The sequence below is a fragment of the Globicephala melas genome, chromosome 2 (assembly GCF_963455315.2).
Source record: "Globicephala melas chromosome 2, mGloMel1.2, whole genome shotgun sequence".
Taxonomy (NCBI): Eukaryota; Metazoa; Chordata; class Mammalia; order Artiodactyla; family Delphinidae; genus Globicephala; species Globicephala melas.
In genome coordinates this window covers 77345819-77365633 of record NC_083315.2, presented here as the reverse complement: position 1 = coordinate 77365633, position 19815 = coordinate 77345819, and the positions used below count along the sequence as shown (strand labels likewise).

The 19815-nt window shown below is 38.9% G+C and overlaps 1 protein-coding gene across 1 annotated transcript in view; it reads right to left on the bottom strand.

Moving 5' to 3' along the window:
* RFX7 (regulatory factor X7) overlaps positions 1-19815 on the bottom strand; it is a 149415-nt gene that overhangs the window by 8539 nt on the left and 121061 nt on the right. Inside the window, exons 5-7 of the mRNA XM_030878763.2 lie at positions 4536-4652; positions 3151-3235; positions 2304-2511 (exon numbers count right to left, since the gene is read on the bottom strand). Of these exons, the coding sequence (XP_030734623.1) occupies positions 2304-2511; positions 3151-3235; positions 4536-4652 (410 nt within the window). The remainder of the gene's footprint in view (positions 1-2303; positions 2512-3150; positions 3236-4535; positions 4653-19815) is intronic.

Below are 19815 nucleotides of genomic sequence, written 5' to 3'. Positions count from 1 at the left end.
CACCTAAGTACTATTCTTTCTCCTGAAATCCAACTCGAATTGCGCTGCTCCCATCCAGTCCGCAGCCTCGGCTCTGGCTGCTCAGCACCTGAACCCGAGAGCCTGTGCCAACCGCTCAAGCTCGCTGTCTCATGCCTCCTGCTAGGGTTTCTGGACAGGCATGAGTTCCAAGCAGCTGCTTACAAAGGACGTCTGTAATACAACCTGTTCTTAATATGGAGACGATATTTACAAAAAACCAAGTGCACCTTCAAAGGAAGAAGATTCATCACTACCAAAGATATTTTTAAAAGTGGCAATGGGGCTTCCCTGGTGGTGCAGTGGTTAGGAATCTCCCTGCCAATGCAGGGGACATGGGTTCGAGCCCTGGTCCGGGAAGATCTCACATGCTGCGGAGCAGCTAAGCCGTGTGCCACAACTACTGAGCCTGAGCTCTAGAGCCTGTGAGCGGCAACTGCTGAGCCCAGGTGCCACAACTACTGAAGCCCGTGCACCTAGAGCCCACGCTCCACAACAAGAGAAGCCACCGCAATGAGGAGCCTGTGCACCACAACGAAGAGAAAGACGCTTGCTGCAACTAGAGAAAGCCTGCATGCAGCAGCGAAGACCCACTGCAGCCAAAAATAAATTTAAAAAAAAAAGTGGCAATGGCTGAGAACGAAATTTCAGAAGATTGTTAAAAAAACAGTCAGCCTCCCGAGCTACTTTCAAAAAGTGAAAATGCCTACTTATATATGTGATTTTTAGTATTTTGGTTTAAAAAATATACCTTTCTTCACACTTAGCCTTAAAAATCCATTCATTCAACATTTCTTTCAGTGAGACTATGTGAATAATGTGGGAAATAAGAAGATAGAGATGTCTCTGTTTCTTTACCCCATGATACCTCCTAAGTCCTCAACTTGTGGAAGTACTCTTCTGGGTGTCAGTAGGGGTAGCAGAAAGAGAACACAGAAAGCTGAAGGGCCCATATCTTTTAGAACCTCATTTTGCCAGAAGCTAGGAAGACAGTCTGGTGTAAAGGAGTAACCTGGGTTTTGGAGAAGGACAAACCAGGATTCAAATTCTGGCTAATTCCACTACTTATTTGACTATGGACAAATTACTTAACCTCCCTGAATCTGTTTCCCGATCTGTAAAATGGGAATAAATATCCCCTACCTTACAGGACCGCTGGGAGAATAAATGAGGTAACAGATGTGAGCTATCTAGCTAGATAAGGCTGCCTAAGCACTCTTCTGCCCCTGTGTAACTACATAACTATACAGATTAGAGCCATCCATTTTATATCGAGACAGGAAAAATTATGAGGCGGCTCTTGTAAAAAGCTATTTTGCTGATATTTATGGTCCTCAATTGACAATAAAATGAGAGAACAGAACAATCTCTCTCACACACATACTGCAAATGCTTAAAGCTTCTGATAAATTTAAACAGAGAAAAAGGATTCCTTATTAAAATAATGAAGTTAAGATAGAAAAGTAAAGTCATTTAAGAGTATAATTATAATTATAATTCTGGCTGTGATAAATCTACTGTTTCATATTAATAAATTTTTTATAGAAGTTATAATTTCCTAGAGTAATAAAAAAATGTATTCACTCTTTTTTTAGGTTTATAAAGTATGACTGAAATAAGACATTTTAAAAATTTCATTAAAATAGATACTTTACACAGCTATTAATTTAGGAGGGAGTTATTATTCCAACGATACTGTCAGTCCTAATACTGTTAATTCTTAAGTTGCTATCTGAATAAAAATACTCATCTGAATGCATATTAAAAAAATCACTCTTGCTATTTCATAGTAATGCTTCACATGGTTTATTTTTTGTGAGACTAAGGTACCTTTCACATTGTCCAAAGATCATTTCACTTATAAGTATTAGTTTTGGGGATAGGAGTCTTAGCAAGTAATTAAAAAACGTAATCTTACTTTATATTTGTAATATTTAATTTATCAATTTAGAAATACATATATACTTAAAAGTACACATACACATCTTCTTTAAACTTTAAAACAGCAATGGAAAAATTAATGAAATACCAACTAGGAAATCATAAAAGTTTCATACTTAAGCAGAGCAACATACAAAGCTATAACTTAAAGTTTATCATGAAAGAACTATTATTATTTTTGTTAGCTCAACAAGCCCATCTGAATTTAGTATTAAGGGAAGTAAGAGTGGACGCATACAAATACTAAAAAGACAAAGGAGGTTTTTAGCTAAGCTCTTCTTTTTACTACCAACTCTAAAGACAGTTAACACCCTGTCAGTTTTAGCTTGTTAATAATTTTGTACCTGGTGGTGCTGCGGCCATTACAGTTAGAGCTGCCATCGACTTGGTGCCTATATAGTGACTTTTTACAAGGAAGCGGGCTAATTCCAAGACCGTGTCAAATGGCTGGCTTAACACTTTCTGGGCCCATTCACACACAAGACGGCAAGCAGAAGTGATAACTTCCTCATCAATATTTTGAAGCTGCCCAGAAGGTTCAGCTCCTTCCAACTAAACAAAGGAAAAAGGAAAAAACTTTTAAAAGAAAGTTCAGAGAAATTAAATTGAAGCACACTTAAGATACATGTTCTTAATCAGAAGACACAATATAAAACTATTGAGTCAAAGTAGTACTAAGTGAGTGGTACTGGCAGGCATAAAAGTACTGCAAATATGAGGTCTATGCCTATACCCACTGGTGCACAGCCACCAGCAGTGTTGTGAATATAACATTTAAACATATATTGTTAAACATATATGGAGACTAACAGATCTTTTGAATTTTTTAAAAAGCCTTTTCTAACATCAAGAAAACAAGCTATGCCATAAGCCGTATTTCCTCTTCTGAAAACATTCGTTCTACACGTTATTCTATAACTTAAATTTTCCTCTTGACAATATATACCATAGATATATCTACCAATCAGGAACTTTAGATCCATCTTTTTTCTCCTTAATTTCACGAACCACGGTGATATAAGTCATATATGCTAACAGTTACCAGCCACTGTTGAATTTTTTGGCTCATTTATTTAGTAAAAGACAGTTCCTGGTCCCTGGTTTTATCCAAATGAGACCATGCAGAATCGTTTCAATGTTGATAATAAGGTACAATTCTACTTATCAAAAAGAAAAGGCAGAAATTCTTACCCCATCCCCAGTTTTGTGAAAATCAAGATTGGGTAGTGTTGGCATATGAACAAAAGCTTTTTTTCTTAGTCCACTGTAGCAATACGTAATAAATGGTTAAGGTCTGAAGTACTCGAAATTAAATGAACTGTTTATATAGTTATCACTTGAAAAGTAACCATATATGAAATGAGAATAAAATCAGCCTGAGATACCATCGACTTTCTGAATTCTTCTGTAAAAGAAAACTTAATTATTAGAAGGTCAGGACACCTTTACTCTTTTGAAACTGAAACAGTCCTTGTAGAATGTTACTGGCTCAAATGGAACAAAATGATTTTCATCTGTTATAAATTTTATGAATAAATGTTCCTAATAAGCGGTGCCAGCCACCAGTAACAAACAGGTCAGAAGGAAAGGAATATCCAGATGGAAACCTGGCAGAGAGAAGGGAAACTTTAGCCCAGGGCACTGGGACAAAAACAACTCTTATGAGTGTCACAAGAGCTTTAACCTTTTCACTTCTCTTTTTCCACTGAAACGTACAGGATTATCACCTGTAACATGCCAAAGACACATGAAGACATTTTTGTTTGTACTCAGGAAACAAGACTCGGTCGTGCAACAACTGGTTACAGAACACCTGGAGCCGTTTTAGAAAAGCAGCCTCTCCCCTTCCCCTCTTCATCTCCCCCACAGCAGAATTTTTATGTTTTGGAAAAGGCCAAAAGCTAAGCAGAGAGAAATGATGCATTTCTAATATGATACAGAGACCCTCCATGTTACAATCTTCTTCCAAGGGTAGGAAGAACTTTAGTAAACTCTTAATTTTAATTTCCTTACTTCTGTTTGCTCCTAAGTATTTCTCTATCATGAGAGGGGCCTTTTCTATGCCCTGGCTTTAATTTTAATACAGCCTTTAAAGGGTTGGATGAAAATACAAAGAGAACACTAATCCTACAGCACAAGTTCCACAAAAAAAATTGTTTGAATGCTGTATATATTGCCAAAGAGATCCCTATGTTTCTAAATTAGAGGAAGGAAAGATGATAAACTAACATCTTTCTCCACTTTCACTGACATAATTTACAACTGCTGTACTGTGGCGTGCCTTAGTAATTCTATTGTTAAGGAAAAGAAGATCAGACCATTAAGAACACATTATAGTGACAGAGTAAGGTGAAATCTATCACAATCCTAATAACCACTATTTGTTATTTCTCTTGCAGTGTGATAAACAGCTGGGAAAATACAATTTACAATTATTCTAAGTACTTTTGAGTCATTTATATTTGTTGATTTAAATTTATTTCTAAATATAGTTGCTAGTTGAACTACAGCAGCAGATGTTCTGTAATAAGGGAGAACTTAAAGAGATTACTAAAAACCATTCTGGTAAAGGATATTTAGATTTGCCTCTCGTGCCCAGACGACGTGCCTTCATGTTTGGAAAGACATTTTTCATGATCTTTCCAAAGTCAGCAGCACTTAATGGATGGTAACCAAGATTGTCACAATAGCTCCTGCAAAAGAAGGAGGGATCAATTCAGAGAGAGCAACAGAACTCAGAATCATATTAGCACAGCGTTATTTCAGTCCAATTTGACCTCTATGACAAAGTGAAAAAACACATCTTCAAGTCATTCACCACAAATTTCATTGATACATGCTCATCCTTCTTTAAAGACTAACTCAGGCTCACTTAGCTTGTTTCATCCTCAGGGTACACAGTACTACTGCTTTTAATAGCAAAAACTTGCAGTAAGACATTGGCAGTACAAAGTTTTCCAGATACAATCCAAACGCGCATTCTGAAATGAGAATATCCAGGCTCGACCAGTAGGGCTATACGTTTCCACATATATATCAAGCTCACATACTGGAATAATTTCCAATGTAAACATTACGTGTGTCAGACATTAGAGACAAAACTACTACATGGTTTGGAATAGAAACACGATGTATTAGAACTAAAAGGGACCTTAGGGATCATCTATACCAACACTCTTATTTTACCAATAAGGGAAAAAAATGAAGGCACAGTGTTCTCACTCCCCCCTTCCCCATTATTGCGAGGAGAAGGTACCTTGTAAGGCAGTAACTTCAAGTGGGACCAGGGAAACAAGCCAAGTCTCACCTACTACTAGATCAGGTGTTCTGTTTTTCTATACAGCTGCCAGTCATGGGTAAAAGGCCAATTCCTTCTCTACCAGTTCAGCAGCAGGAAAATGCCATGTCCTGTTCTGGCTACCAAGGCCAACAGTTATGAGGAGAACCGCTACCAAAGAGCAAGTCAGAGGAATTCCAAAATAACTCAATCAAATCTCCCCAGCTCATCCCCCATTTCAGCATCAACTAGAGCAGCTTCTTGATGAAGCAGTCATGCAGTAGAGTCAAGGAGAGAGGTTTAGGATGAAGAAGGAAAACCCCTGGAATGGGCAGCATATAACAGTAACTGGGACTTGAGTTCTTGTAGATGGCTGAATACCCTGGCAACATTCTTGAAGTGACCTGAATTCCAGAAGTCAAATTGGTAGACTCAGGAGAAGGTTGGGACCCCTGGGAGACTTAATAGAGAGAACAGGGTAGGTCTGAAGACTGGTGTTTTTCTTGATTGTGCCCTCCCTATCCCAGCACCAAATACCACACACTTCTGCTGGGGGTGGGGCTGAGGGGAAGGAGAAGAGTTGCCTGGCAAGTGCATTCTCAACAATGCTGCACAGTAGGGAGAAGGGAAAGGAGCTAATATGTATCGAAAACTCCCTCTATAAGAAATATCAGATACATGATATGTAAGTTGGGACTAATACTCCAAGTGTCTGGGGGCCAAGGTTTAAAGCACAAAGTGAAGGAGTGACTATTTTGGGGGGCTGACAATTTAAATGAATTGCATCAAATCATAACCATCTCAGTAGCAAGTTAAATTGGTCATCTTTATGGTTTAAACCAGCGCAGAAAGAAAATGTGAATGATCTCTTTTACACCTTAGGGACTTGATACTTGTTTCCTCTACCTGGAATATTTTCTTACCCCTCAAGCCCCTGCTTGTTATGATTTTGAAAGGGTCTCTACTGACTACCCTATCTAAAGCAGTGCTCTCCTGCCATACCCTCACCATATTCCTTGTGTGTGTACTTTCTTTTCAATGCCTGACTTAAAATTATGTAACAGCCAATTTATTTGTTATGTATCCTCCATTAGACTGTAAGTTCAACCAGGGCAGTGACCATATCTATCTGGTTCATCACTGTATTCTTAGCACTCGGAACAAGACTGAAGAGTCATATTATGCCCACGTGTCACATTAAACCTTAATATGACATACAACTTAAAATGACTTTAAATATGACTTAATAAGTATGTCACATTTAAAATGACAAGAAACCTTAAAGAAACACATAAAACAAACAAAGCAAAAAAGAAAACAGTGCCCACTGGCTCCTATGACAGCACTGGCAGAGGGGCCTAAAAAAACTGAAACCAAATAAAGAGAATCAAAGCAATGAGTCTAATGAGAGATATAATATCCATTCTCTTCTCCTTTTGTGATTTAGGTTTTGATATTTTTTCCATTATATTAGTATACCGAAGTTCTTTATTTTGGCAGAAGGGGTAGGTGGAAGGTTGACAAAATTAAGTATCAGGATGACGAATGCAAAATTTGTTTGTCAAACTGAACTAATCCTGAGTGTGATTTCAGAATGTGACCATCTAGTTTCATCTGGTTTTTGATTCTTATTTATTCCACTAGAAGCAGGGAATTCACTATTTGGAAGGATAACAATGAACTTACCTTTAAAATACTCTTTAGTGGATAAATATATAAAGTATCGGTTGGCCAAAAGGTTCGTTTGGTTTTTTCTGTAAGATGGCTCTAGTAGCACTTATTGTCTTTAACTTCATTCAAAACAATTTTGTTAGATTGTATGTGACAGCTGTCATATCAGCGTGCACTTAAAAAAAGACATCAAAACTGGTGAATTTTTGTGTAGCCATTTTAATATTGAAGATGGAAGAAAAAAAGCAACATTATTTCAAGAAAGGTAAAAACGCAACCGAAATGCAAAAAAAGATTTGTGCAGCACATGGAGAAGGTGCTGTGACTGACTGAAGGTGTCAAAAGTGGTTTGCGAAGTTCTGTGCTGGAGATTTCTCGTTGGACAATGTTCCACGGTTGGGTAGACAATTGAAGTTGATAGTGATCAAATAGAGATACTAATTGAGATCAATCAACGTCATCCCACGTGGGAGATAGCAGACATACTCAAAATATCCAAATCAAGTGCTGAAAATCATTTGCACCAGCTTGGTTATGTTCATCGCTTTCATGTTTGGGTTCCACATAAGTTAAGCGAAAAAAACCTTCTTGACCGTATTTCCACATGTGATTCTCTACTAAAACATAACGAAAACGCTCTGTTTTTAAAACAAACTGTGACGGGCGATGAAAAGTGGATACCGTACAATAATGTGAAACAGAACAGATCATGGGGCAAGCGAAATGAACCACCACCAACCACACCAAAGGCCGGTCTTCACCCAAAGAAGGTGATGTTGTGTATATGGTGGTATTGGAAGAGAGTCCTCTATTATGAACTCCTTCTGGAAAATCAAAGATTAAGTCAAACAAGTTCCCAATTAGACCAACTGAAAGCAGCACTCCACGAAAAGCATCCAGAACTAGTCAACAGAAAACACAGAATCTTCCATCAGGACAATGCAAGACCACATGTTTCTCTGATGACCAGGCAAAAACTATTACAGCTTGGCTGGGAAGTTCTGATTCATCCACCATATTCAACAGACATTGCACCTTCAGATTTCCATTTATTTTGGTCTTTACAAAATCCTCTTAATGGAAAAAATTTCAATTCCCTGGAAGACTGTAAAAGGCACCTGGAACAGTTCTTTGCTCAAAAAGATAAAGTTTTGGGAAGATGGAATTATGAAGTTGCCTGAAAAATGGCAGAAGGTGAATACGTTGTTCCATAAAGTTCTTGGTGAAAATGAAAAATGTCTTTTATTTTTACTTAAAACCGAAGGCACTTTTTGGCCAACCCAATACTTTGGAGACATATAATAAACAACTCAAATTATACCTCCTGAATCATATAGTAGGCAATGTTAAGAATAAAACTGCTTATGGTTCAAGACTCTATACGTTGACACCTTACATGTCAAAGAGAAAATACAGAGCGCCTCAATTTGAAAGTAACAATGACAATACCCAGACAGGTCATCAATTTCTTTAATTTTGTGAAATTAATGAACTGGAAATGAGTTCAGAAGGTTGTATAGTTCAACTTCCTGCCAGGTGTGGAAATGGCTATCCTCCTGAATGATGGGTTACCTCTGAACACTTCTCCTGATAGGAAGGGCTCTATATTGTGACCTGGCCTATCCAATTTTCAGTGGTTCTAATTTTCAAAGAAAAATAACTTATTACAGCCTCTTCCCCGTTGAGAAGTTCTAGACATTCAGTGACACTGTTTAATATAATTAAGTATTTATAGGCTATCTATTCATAATTTTGAAACCAGGGCTATATAAGATGCCATAGGTCATTCCAGGCCATGTGGAGATCTTGGATAGTTTACACCTTGTTTTCCTGCTTCATAACTAAACTGCAGGTTGATCAAGCAAGATATGGTGTCAGTTAACACCTAACTCAGCGTCAGATTATATTTATGCAAGACTCAAAAAAGGGGAAGGTACAGAGAATGTTCTGTTCACAGGATAACTAACACTCTAATGCCATTCTTAAAATGAGATTTTTCCTTTGGTCTTGCTCTTTTTTTAAAAGTATGCTTTACAGACTTTGAAATTAAGCTTAATATTTAATATGGCCATGAACATGTCACTCAAAATCCTCAGTAGCAAGTCAGTCTTCAATGTTTATTCATACCATTTACAAATAAACTATTAAGTTAAAGGTAAACACTGCTTAAAGGTACAAAAATACAAATAAAAGACTTGTGGCAAAATATAGTCATAGGATACATAACAATACCTGGACAGTTTTGGACTGCTTTGTATGTGTTACATCAATTAATCCCCCCAACCACCTTGAGGCAGGTTGTTTTTTTGTTTTTTTTTTTGTTTTTTTTCCTGTGAAGCTGTTTTTATAGTTCTTTTGAGACATTAAATTTCAAAACCCATTATAAATAAGCCCCTATTTTCTTACAGATGTTAAAAAAAATGGCCTCAACATTATTTATATGAAAACATTCACACATACTTTAGTATACATAAAGTATATGTTACTTATACTGCCTAAATGCCAGTTAATGAGGATGGTGACAGTAGCTCCTAGAATGCAATTAAGCTGTCTCCTTGCAATGACACATTATTACCTATAAAAAGACTGATGCAAAAGATAATCCTTACACTATTATGTAGAAAATAAAGAAAACAGCATGTGTATAAAATGTTATAAAGTCCAACTGCTTTTATTTATAAGAACATGCTTTCAATTTGTGCACCAAAAATTCTAATTTGCCTATGGACTCCTACAATTCAAGGCATATACTTCTGACTTAATGTATGATTTCAAGATTTTTTATTTTTAACCTCTTGACCAAGTTCACTCATCTCTCCCACCCTCTACCATCATCCTTTGACAACAAACAATATATTATCTATATCTGTTAGCTTTTTTTTTAAAGGGATTTTTAGTTTCAACATGTAAGAGAGATCACATTGTATTCGTCTTTCTCTGTCTGACTTATTTCACTTAGCATAATGCCCTTGAGGTCCATCCATGTTGCTGCAAATGGAAAGATTTCATTCTTTTTTACAGCTGAATAATATTCCACTGTATATACACACAATTTCTTTATCCATTCATTCATCATTGGACACTTAGGTTGTTTCCATGTCTTGGCTATTGTAAACAGTGCTGCAGTGAATATGAAGGTGCTTATCTTTTTGAGTTAGTGTTTCATTTGTCAGATATATACCCAGAAGTGGAACTCTGGATCATATGATAGTTGTATTTTTAATTTTTTGAGGAACCTCCATACTGTTTTTCATAGTGGCTGCACCAATTTATATTCCTACCAACAGTGCACGAGGGTTCAATTTTCTCCACATCCTCACCAACACTTGTTATTTGAGTTCTTTTTGATAACAGCCATTCTGACAGGTGTGAGGTGATATCTCATTGTGGTTTTTTCATTTCCCTGATGATTTGTGATGTTAAGCATCTTTTCACGTACCTGTTGTCCATCTTTATGTCTTCTTTGGAAAATGTCTATTGAGATGTTCTACCCCATTTTAAAATCGAATTACTTTTTTTTTTTCCGTTATTGAGTTGTATGAGTTTTTTATACACTTTGAATATTAACCCCTTAACAGATATATGACTTGCAAATATTTTCTCCCATTCAGTAGGTTACCTTTTTATTTGGTTGATGGTTTTCTTTGCTGTGTGGAAGTTGTTTGGTTTGATATAGTTCCACTTTTTATCTTTGCTTTTAAAAAATTTTATTTTTGGTGTCAGATTAAAGAAATCATCGCCAAGACCTATGTCAAGGAGCTTGCTACCTATGTTTTCTTCTAGGAGTTTTATGATTTCAGATCTTATGTTCAAGTCTTTAATCCATTTTGAGTTGATTTTCCTGTACAGTATAAGATAGTGTTCCAGTTTCACTCTTTTGCATGTGGCTCTCCAGTTTTCTCAACTCCATTTATTGGAGAGACTGTCCTTACCCCACTAATTTTGGCTCCTCTGTTGTAAATTAATTGATCACATATGTGTGGGTTTATTTCTGGGCTCTCTATTCTGCTCCATTCAACTATGTGTTTGTCTTTATGCCAATACCATACTGCTTTAATTACTATAGATATGAAATAGAGCTTGAAATCAGGGAGTGTGATGCTTACACGTTTGTTCGTCTTTCTCAAGATTGCTTTGGCCGCTTGAGGTCTTTTGTGGTTTCATAAAAATTTTAGAATTCTTTGTTCTATTTCTGTGAAAAATGCTATTGGAATTTTGATAGGGATTGTATTGAGTCTGTAGACTGCTTTGGGTAGTATGGACATTTTAACACTATTAATTCTCCCAATCCATGAGCACAAAATATCTCTCCACTTATTTGTGCCTTCTTCAACTACTCTCCTTGATGTCTTGTAGTTTTCAGTATGCAGGTCTTGAACATCTTTGGTTAAATGTAATCCTAGGTATTTTATCCTTTTTAATGCAGTTGGAAATGGGATTGTTTTCTTAATTTTGCTTTCTGATAGTTTGTTATTAGTGTGTAGAAATGCAAAAGATTTTCGTGTATTGATTTTGTATCCTGCAACATTACTCAATTTGTTTATTCGTTCTAGAAGTTTTTTTGTTGGAGTCTTTAGGGTTTTCTATATATAACGTCACGTCACCTGCAAATGGTGACAGTTTTACTCCCTCCTTTCCAATATGGATGCCTTTTATTTCTTGTTCTTGCCTAAATGCTCTGGCTAAGACTCCCAACACTATGCTGAATAAAAGTGGCAAAAGTGGGCATCCCTGTCTTGTTCCTAATCTTACAGGAAAAGCTTTCAATTTTTGAGTATGATGTTGACTGTGGGCTTGTTGTACAATATATGGCTTCTGTTATGTTGGGGTACATTCCCTTCATAGCCACTTTGTTGAGTTATCATAAATGAATGTTGATTTTTGTCAAATGCTTTTCCTGTAGCTATGGAAACGATCATATGATTTTTATCCTTCATTTTGTTAATGAGTTGAATCACATTGACTGATTTGTGAATGTTGAGCCAGCCTTGCATCTCTAGAATAAATCCCACTTGATCATGGCGTATGATCCTTTCAATGTATTGTTGAATTGTTTGCTAATATTTTTTACACCTGTATTCATCAGGAATACTGGCCTGTAATTTTCTTTTTTTGTGGCATCCTTGTCCGGTTTGGGGATCAGGGTAATGCTGGCCTCACAAAATGAGTTTGGAAGAGTTTCCACCCCTTCTATTTTTTGGAAGAGTTTGAGAAGGATAGGTAGTAATTCTTCTTTGAATGTTTGGTGGAATTCACCAGTGAACCTGCCTGGTCCTGGACTTTTGTTTGTTGGCAGGTTTTTGATTAGTGATTCCGTCTCCTTACTAGTAATCAGTTGGGTCAGATTTTCTATTTCTTCATGATTCAGTCTTGGTAGGTTGTATGTTTCTAGGAGTTTATCCATTTCTTCTAGGTTGTTCAATATGTTGGCATATAACTGTTCAAAGTAGTCTCGTATGATCCTTTGTATTCTGTGCTATCAGTTGTACCATCTTCTCTTCACTTCTGTTGTTATTTATTTGAGTCCTCTCTTTTTTTCTTGGTGAGTCTAGCTTACGGTTTTTCAGTATTGTTTATCTTTTCAGAGAACCAGCTCTTATTTTCATTGATATTTTCTATTGTCTCTTTCATTTATTTCTGCTCTAACCTTTGTTATTTCTTTCCTTCTAGTAACTTTAGGCTTTATTCTTCTTTATCTAGTGAGGTGAAAAGTAAGGTTGTTTATTTGAGACTCTTCTTGTTTCTTAAGGTAGGCATTTATTGCCATTAACTTTCCTCTTAGAACTGCTTTTACTGTATTCCATAAACTTTGTTATATTCCCATTTTCATTAGTCTCAAAGTATTTTTTATTTCTCTTTCGATTTCTTCTTTGACTCATTGGTTGTTCAAGTAGCATGTTGTTTAAGTTCCACATATTTGTGAACTTTACACTTTTCTTCATGTAATTGATTTCTAGATTCATACCGCTGTGGTTGGAAGAGATGCTTGACATGATGTCAATTCTCTTACATTTATTAAGACTTTGTCTTGTGGCTTAACATATGATCTATCCTGGAGAATGTTCCATCTGTACTTGAAAAGAACGTATTCTCTTGTTTTTGGATGGAATGTCTTTTATATATCTGTTAAGTATATCTGGTCTACTGTGCCTTTTTTTTTTTTTTTTTTTTCCAGTATGCAGGCCTCTCACTGTTGTGGCCTCCCGTTGTGGAGCACAGGCTCCGGACGCGCAGGCTCAGAGGCCATGGCTCACGGGCCCAGCTGCTCCGTGGCATGTGGGATCTTCCTGGACTGGGGCAGAAACCCGTGTCCCCTGCATCGGCAGGCGGACCCTCAACCACTGCGCCACCAGGGAAGCCCTTACTGTGTCTTTTAAGGATGATGTTTCCTTATTGATTTTCTGTCTGGATGATCTATCCACTGAGGTAAAAGGGGCATTAGAGTCCGCTACTATTGTTATACTGGTGTCTGTTTCTCACTTCAAGTTTGTTAATATATGCTTTACATATTTAGGTCCCCCTAAGTTGGATACAAAAATATTTTATAAATGTTTTATCTTCTTGTTGGGTTGGCCCAATATAATATAATGTCTTCTTCGTCTCTTATTATATAGCCTTTGTTTGAAAGTCAATTTTGATAAAAGTATAGCTACCCCAGCTTATTTTGGTTTCTGTTTTCATGGAATATTTTCTATCCCTTCACTTTCAAGTCTCTGTGTGTCCTTATATCTAAAGCAAGTCTCCTGTAGGTAGCATATAAATGGGTTTTGTTTTTTATCTATTCAGCCACTCTGTCTTTTGATTGAAGGAGTTAGTAAATTTACATTTAAAGTAATTATTGACAGGTATGTACTTATTGCCATCTTATTTGTTTTCTGGAAGTTTTTGTGCTTCCTCTCTTGCTCTTGCTCTCTTTCTTTGTAGTCTGATGACCTTCTTTAGTGATATGCTTGTACTGCTTTCTCTCTATCTTTTGTGAATTTACTATAGGTTTTTGCTTTATGGTTACCATAAGGCTTACATATAAAAACTTTTAACAGTCTACTTCAGGTGGTTAACACCTTAAATTTGATTACATTCTGAAGTTCAGCGTTTTTACTCTGCCCTCCAATGTTTTATGTCACATTTTATATCTTTTAATCTTCTGTATCCATTAGTTATTATAATCATAGTTTTACTACTTGTTTATCTTCATACTAGCTTTATAACTAACCCATTACATTTACTATATATTTACTTTCTCAGTGACACTTATTCTTTCATATGTTTTCTTGTTACTAGTTAGTACCCTTTCTTTAGAGCTTATAGAAGTCCCTTTAACATTTCTTGTAAGGCTGGTTCATGGGTGATAAACTCCTTTAGCTTTTGCTTGGTTTAAAATCTCTTTATCTCTCCTTCCATTCTGAATGATAACTTTGCTGGACAGAGTATTCTTGATCACAGATGGAGATTTTTTTCCTTTTAGCATTTTGAATATATTGTGCCAATCCCAAAGGCTTGTGAAGTTTCTGCTGACCAATCTGCAGGTAATCTTATGAGGGTCTGCTTGTACATAACTAGTTGTTTTTTCTTGCTGCTTTTAAGATTCTCTCCATGTCTTTAACTTCTGACATTTTAATTATAATGTGTCTTATCTCCATTTTATTAAGAATTTTTGCTGAGGTTTTACCTTGTTCTTTCATTTGGAACACATATATATATATTTTTAAAATTTATTTATTTATTTATTTTTGGCTGCATTGGGTCTTCGTTGCTGTGCGTGGGCTTTCTCTAGTTGCGGCAAGCGGGGGCTACTCTTTGTTGTGGTGCACGGGTTTCTCATTGTGGTGGCTTCTCTTGTGGAGCATGGGCTCTAGGCGCACGGGTTTCAGTAGTTGTGGCTCTCAGGCTCAGTAGTTGTGACTTGCAGGCTCTAGAGCGCAGGCTCAATAGTTGTGGCGCACGGGCTTAGTTGCTAAGCAGCATATGGGATCTTCATGGACCAGGGCTTGAACCCATGTCCCCTGCACTGGCATGCAGATTCTTAACCACTGTGCCACCAGGGAAGTCCCGGGAACATATTCCTTTGTTTCTTCATTTTGCTTAACTCTGTGTTGGTTTCTATGCAGTAGATGAAACTACCACCCCTCCCAGTCTTGAAGGATGTAGGAGATGAAACTTGTTGTTCAACTCTGTCCTAGGTCTTGGTTGTCCCTTAAACTTTTGTGCTTGTCCAAGCAGCTTATTATATCTTTAATAGCTCCCAGTAGTTAGGTATGTACCAAGACCTATCAAGGTCCCAGAAGGGAGGATCTCAGCACCTAAAATCAGGCTGACTGGAAGTTGGACACTCAGGCAGCAGCTTTTAAAAGTATGCAAGTATATATAGTCCAGTATGACTATAGCATAAACCCTGCTTGCCACCAGAGCCAAGCAATCTGGAGGTGTCACTTGGGAAGTTGCAAAAATCAGGGCTCCTGACAAGTGTATGAGATACTGGTGAGCTGGAGCAAGGCAGAGGGAAAGAGGCAAGACTACATCTGTTCCTTGAGAGTAGCTCTGTAGGCCACTAGACATATGCCAAACCTGAAGCCTACCCCTTAGGCCAAAGCTCGAGGAAAGCAGAGGCTTCCTTCACAGAAAAACTGGGGATGGGAGGGGCTGTCCCAGTCTGCCGTCTGTGCAGTGCCTTGGAGGTGGTACCTGGCCAAGAACTGTCTTTCCAACTGCCACATTACTTTGGAATGACCCAGGAATGCAAGCCCCCCCGGCTACCAGAGCCAGTTGATTTAGGGGCATCCCCTGGGCAATGGCTACAAAAACCAGGCTGCCAGATGAATGGAAAGCTCCTCCTGGGGGCACACTGGCATTCAGGAGTGTGGCAGAGGGAGAGCACGAAGATAGCACCAGCCCTCTGAGGTCTCCGAAAAGGATTACAATCAGCTGCTAGATACACGGTTAAGTAGAAGCCTGCCCCTCAGGCTGCAGCCGTGACAGCTGGGTAACAGGTCTCTACAGAAAAACTGAACTCTTGGGTCTGTGACTGCTGCTGTGCCTAGAGGTGGTAGCTGTTGAAGAACTCTTTCTCTGTTGGTTACAGTCCTGTGGGACCCTTTACTGTAAGCCCCACTGGCACCGGTGCCATGCTATGTAGAGGTATCCTCTGGCAGCAGCCACAAAAATCAGGGTGCCAGACAAGGGTGTAAGATCTCCTTTCTGGGTGACTGTTTGTTACAGTTCCATTGGACCGGGAACACAAGCTCCCCTGGCCTCCAAAGCAAGGCAATTAAGACGTGTCTCCTGGGCGGAAACTGCAAAAATCAGGGCACCAGATACATGTAGTAGCTCCCTTCTGGGAGATACTGATATTCTGGAGCACAGCAAAGAGAGACTGCAAAGATAGCACCTGCAAGTCTCTGTCCCTGGACAGTGTTCCAGCTGTCTCCTAGATGTGTCTTCAATCGGATGCCTACCCCTCAGGCTGATGCTTTAATATAAGTAGGTGATCCTCCTTCCCTTATGTCTGGGCAAGACAGGCTGACTCTGAGCTGGCCCCTGGGGCAGGTAAGTCCGAGTGTGTAGGCCCTCCAATAGCCATGTCTCAGAACCTTATAGTCTTGTGGTTCTCGGGCTGTGAGCCCCACTGGTTTTCAAAATTATATGTTTTTTTGAGGGTTCATCTCTCAGGTGCAGGTCTTAAAACTTGGGGTGTGCAATGTGGAGTGTGAACCCTTCGCTCCTAATGAGAAGCTCTGGGTTTTGAGTTCCCTCTTGATTGGAGGTTGCTGTGTCACTGGTGGGGTTTATGGCAAGATTGTGTCTGAGCCTCCCCTACCTGCTTCATGTGGCTTTCTTCTTGTTTGTCTGATGTGTAGTCGTCACTCGGCCAGCCTTTAGGTTTTTTTAAAGAGGAAATTTTCCATATGTAGCTGGAGACTCAGTGTGTCCATGGGAGGAGATGAGTTCAAGAGCTTCCTGCATCAAGATCTTGAACTGTTCTCCCCAAGTATTTTTTATTATACACATTTTATAAATGAGACACTTGCATAGAGAGGTGAATCTGGAAAGAATTTGCTCATCTAGCCTAATCCACTCATTTTATACGTGAGAAGATTTTGTTACTAATCAGTGAGTGTAAGCAAACTGAATGGCTTGGAAAGCAACCAAAATTATATCACTGAAAGTTTTTCTAATACTTCTAAAGAGAAGAACTTATTAATTTCTATTAGGAGTCTTTTTCTTACCAAAACCTATAGTATTATTAACATTCATGTATTACAGATGACAATAAAAGATGGAATTTAGAAAGGTCCCAAAGACATGGTAGAATTATATTCTCTTACAAGTACTAAGCAAATAATACATTCGCTAGGTAATACATAAATGAGGTAAAAGTAATACGGTCAAACGTCTAATTAGCCTGAGCCTTTGAAAGTATAACAGTTGTTGAAATCCTCCAATAATTTTAAGGTACAATTAGATCGAGTCTCTGGAGAGAAAACTCTTTGAAGGGGCCTGACCTTGATCATAAAGAGATTTGATTTTTCTTATTGTTCCAGGTTCTGGACAGAACACTAATACACAGCTGAGTCTGAGGCATGGCTAAAGTCCACCAGAGTCTGGCATTTGACAGGAACACTCAGAGAACACTGCAGAAGTACACAGTGTAAAGTACATGAAGGTTTGGTGCCCCAGGGAATAGCACAGCTGGAAAAGCACTGCATAAGTCTGTTGGTTAGTTATGGTGTCTTCTAGTCTAGGCCCTGGAGAGAAATTAAGAGCTGTTAATAGTACTATTAAGCCGAGCTTAGACTAAGATCAAACATCACCTTTGAAATTCATGTGGTAAATCTTCTTTTTGTGGTAACTACATAATAAACAATATACTTAAAAGATTACTTTGAAGTCAACATAATTAATTTAAAGAAGAAATAGAGCATCTCCTCACAACTAGGACACCTGCTGGCTGCTGGTGGGGAACACTGATGCCCAAGGAGATAGGAGGAACCCTCAAGTGAACCAGTAGGACATGGGGGGACTGAGGGGGGAGGGCAGTGGAGGCCAGACAGGATCGGCACCCTTGAGACCAGGGAGATCAAGAGAGGCAGGCAGGAGGGGCCCTCCAGGAGGAACGGGAGAGAAGTGGAGGGCGACTGCCCCACCTACTCGGGCCTGGGAGCCTGTTGAGCTCCCAGGCCAGTCCCTGTCCTCTGAGGCCCCCCTGTCCCCGCTGCCACGTTGGTTCTTGGGGCATAGGAGAGAGGCCGGGGAGATCAGGAAAGACAGGCGGGAGAGGCCCTCCCAGACCGGAGGAGCAGGAGAGGAGAGGAGGGCGTTTACCCCGCCCACTCGAGCCCAGGAAGCCTGCTGGGATCCCAGGTGAGGTCCTCTGCCCTCTGAGACCAGGGGTGGGGGCATGTCTGGGCCCCTTCTGTTCCTTGAGCTTAACTAAGCTCCAACCCCCACAGACCCCAGGGCCTTTTCCAGCCCTGTGGGTCCTAAGCATAGGCCCTGCCCACAACCCAAACCTCACCCTTGTTTCAGCCCCCCCCTCCACAGCCAAGGCCTCCCCCCCGCAACTTTTTTTCTTTTCCCCCATCCCCTTTCTTACTATTGTGGTACTGATGTACCTTCTGGTTGTTTATTCATCTATATTTTTATTTTTAAGTTCTTTCTAACATATCTGTTACTTTCCTAGTCTAATTTTATTTTTTACTTTGTAATTGCTTTTTTGTTTTGTTTTGTTTTGTTTGCCATCCCACGCAGCTTGCGGGATCTTGGTTCACGAGCCAGAGGTCGGGCCGAAGCTCCTGTGGTGGGAGCTCCGAGTCCGAACTACTGGACTAACAGAGAACCTCAGACCCCAGGGAATATTCATCAGAATGAGGTCTCACAAAGTTCCTCATCTCAGCACCAAGACCCAGCTCTACCCAACAGCCGACAACACCCAGTTGTTGGAAGCCTCAGGCCAAACAACCAGTAAAACAGGAACACAATCCCACCCATCAAAAAAAACAAAGAAAAAAGAAAAAGAGACGGCAAAACAATATGTCACAGTTGAAGGAGCAAGGTAAAAACCTACAAGACCAAATGAATGAAGAGGAAATAGGCACTCTACCTGAAAAAGAATTCAGAGTAATGACAGTAAAGGTGATCCAGACTCTCAGAAAGAGAATGGAGGTACAAACTGAGAAAATAAAAGAAATGTTTAACAAAGATCTAGAAGAACTAAAGACCAAGCAAACAGAGATGAACAACACAATATGAAATGAAAAACACACTAAAGGCATCAATACAGAATAACTGAGGCAGAAGAACGAATATGGGAGCAGGAAGACAAAATGGTGGAAATAACTGCCAAGGAGAAGATTAAAGAAAAAAGAATGAACAGAATGGAAGACAATCTCAGAGACCTCTGGGACAACACTAAACGCAACAACATTCGAATTATAGGGGTCCCAGAAGAAGAAGAGAAAAAGAAAGGGTCTGAGAAAATATTTGAAGAGATTATAGCTAAAAACTTCCCTAACATGGGAAAGGAAATAGTCACCCAAGTCCAGGAAGTACAGTGAGTCCCATACAGGATAAACCCTAGGCAAAACACACCAAGATACATATTAATCAAACTAACAAAGATTAAATTCAAAGAAAAGATATTAAAAGCAGCAAGGGAAAAACAAAAAGTAACACACAAAGGAATCCCCATGAGGTTATCAGCTGATTTTTCAGCGGAAACTCTGCAGGCCAGAAGGGAGTGGCAGGATATACTTAAAGTGATGAAAGAGAAAAACCTACAACCAAGATTACTCTACCCAGCAAGGATCTCATTCAGATTCGATGAAGTCAAAAGCTTTTCAGGCAAGCAAAAGCTAAGAGAAATGAGCACTACCAAGCCAGCTTTAAAACAAATGCTAAAGAAACTTCTCTAG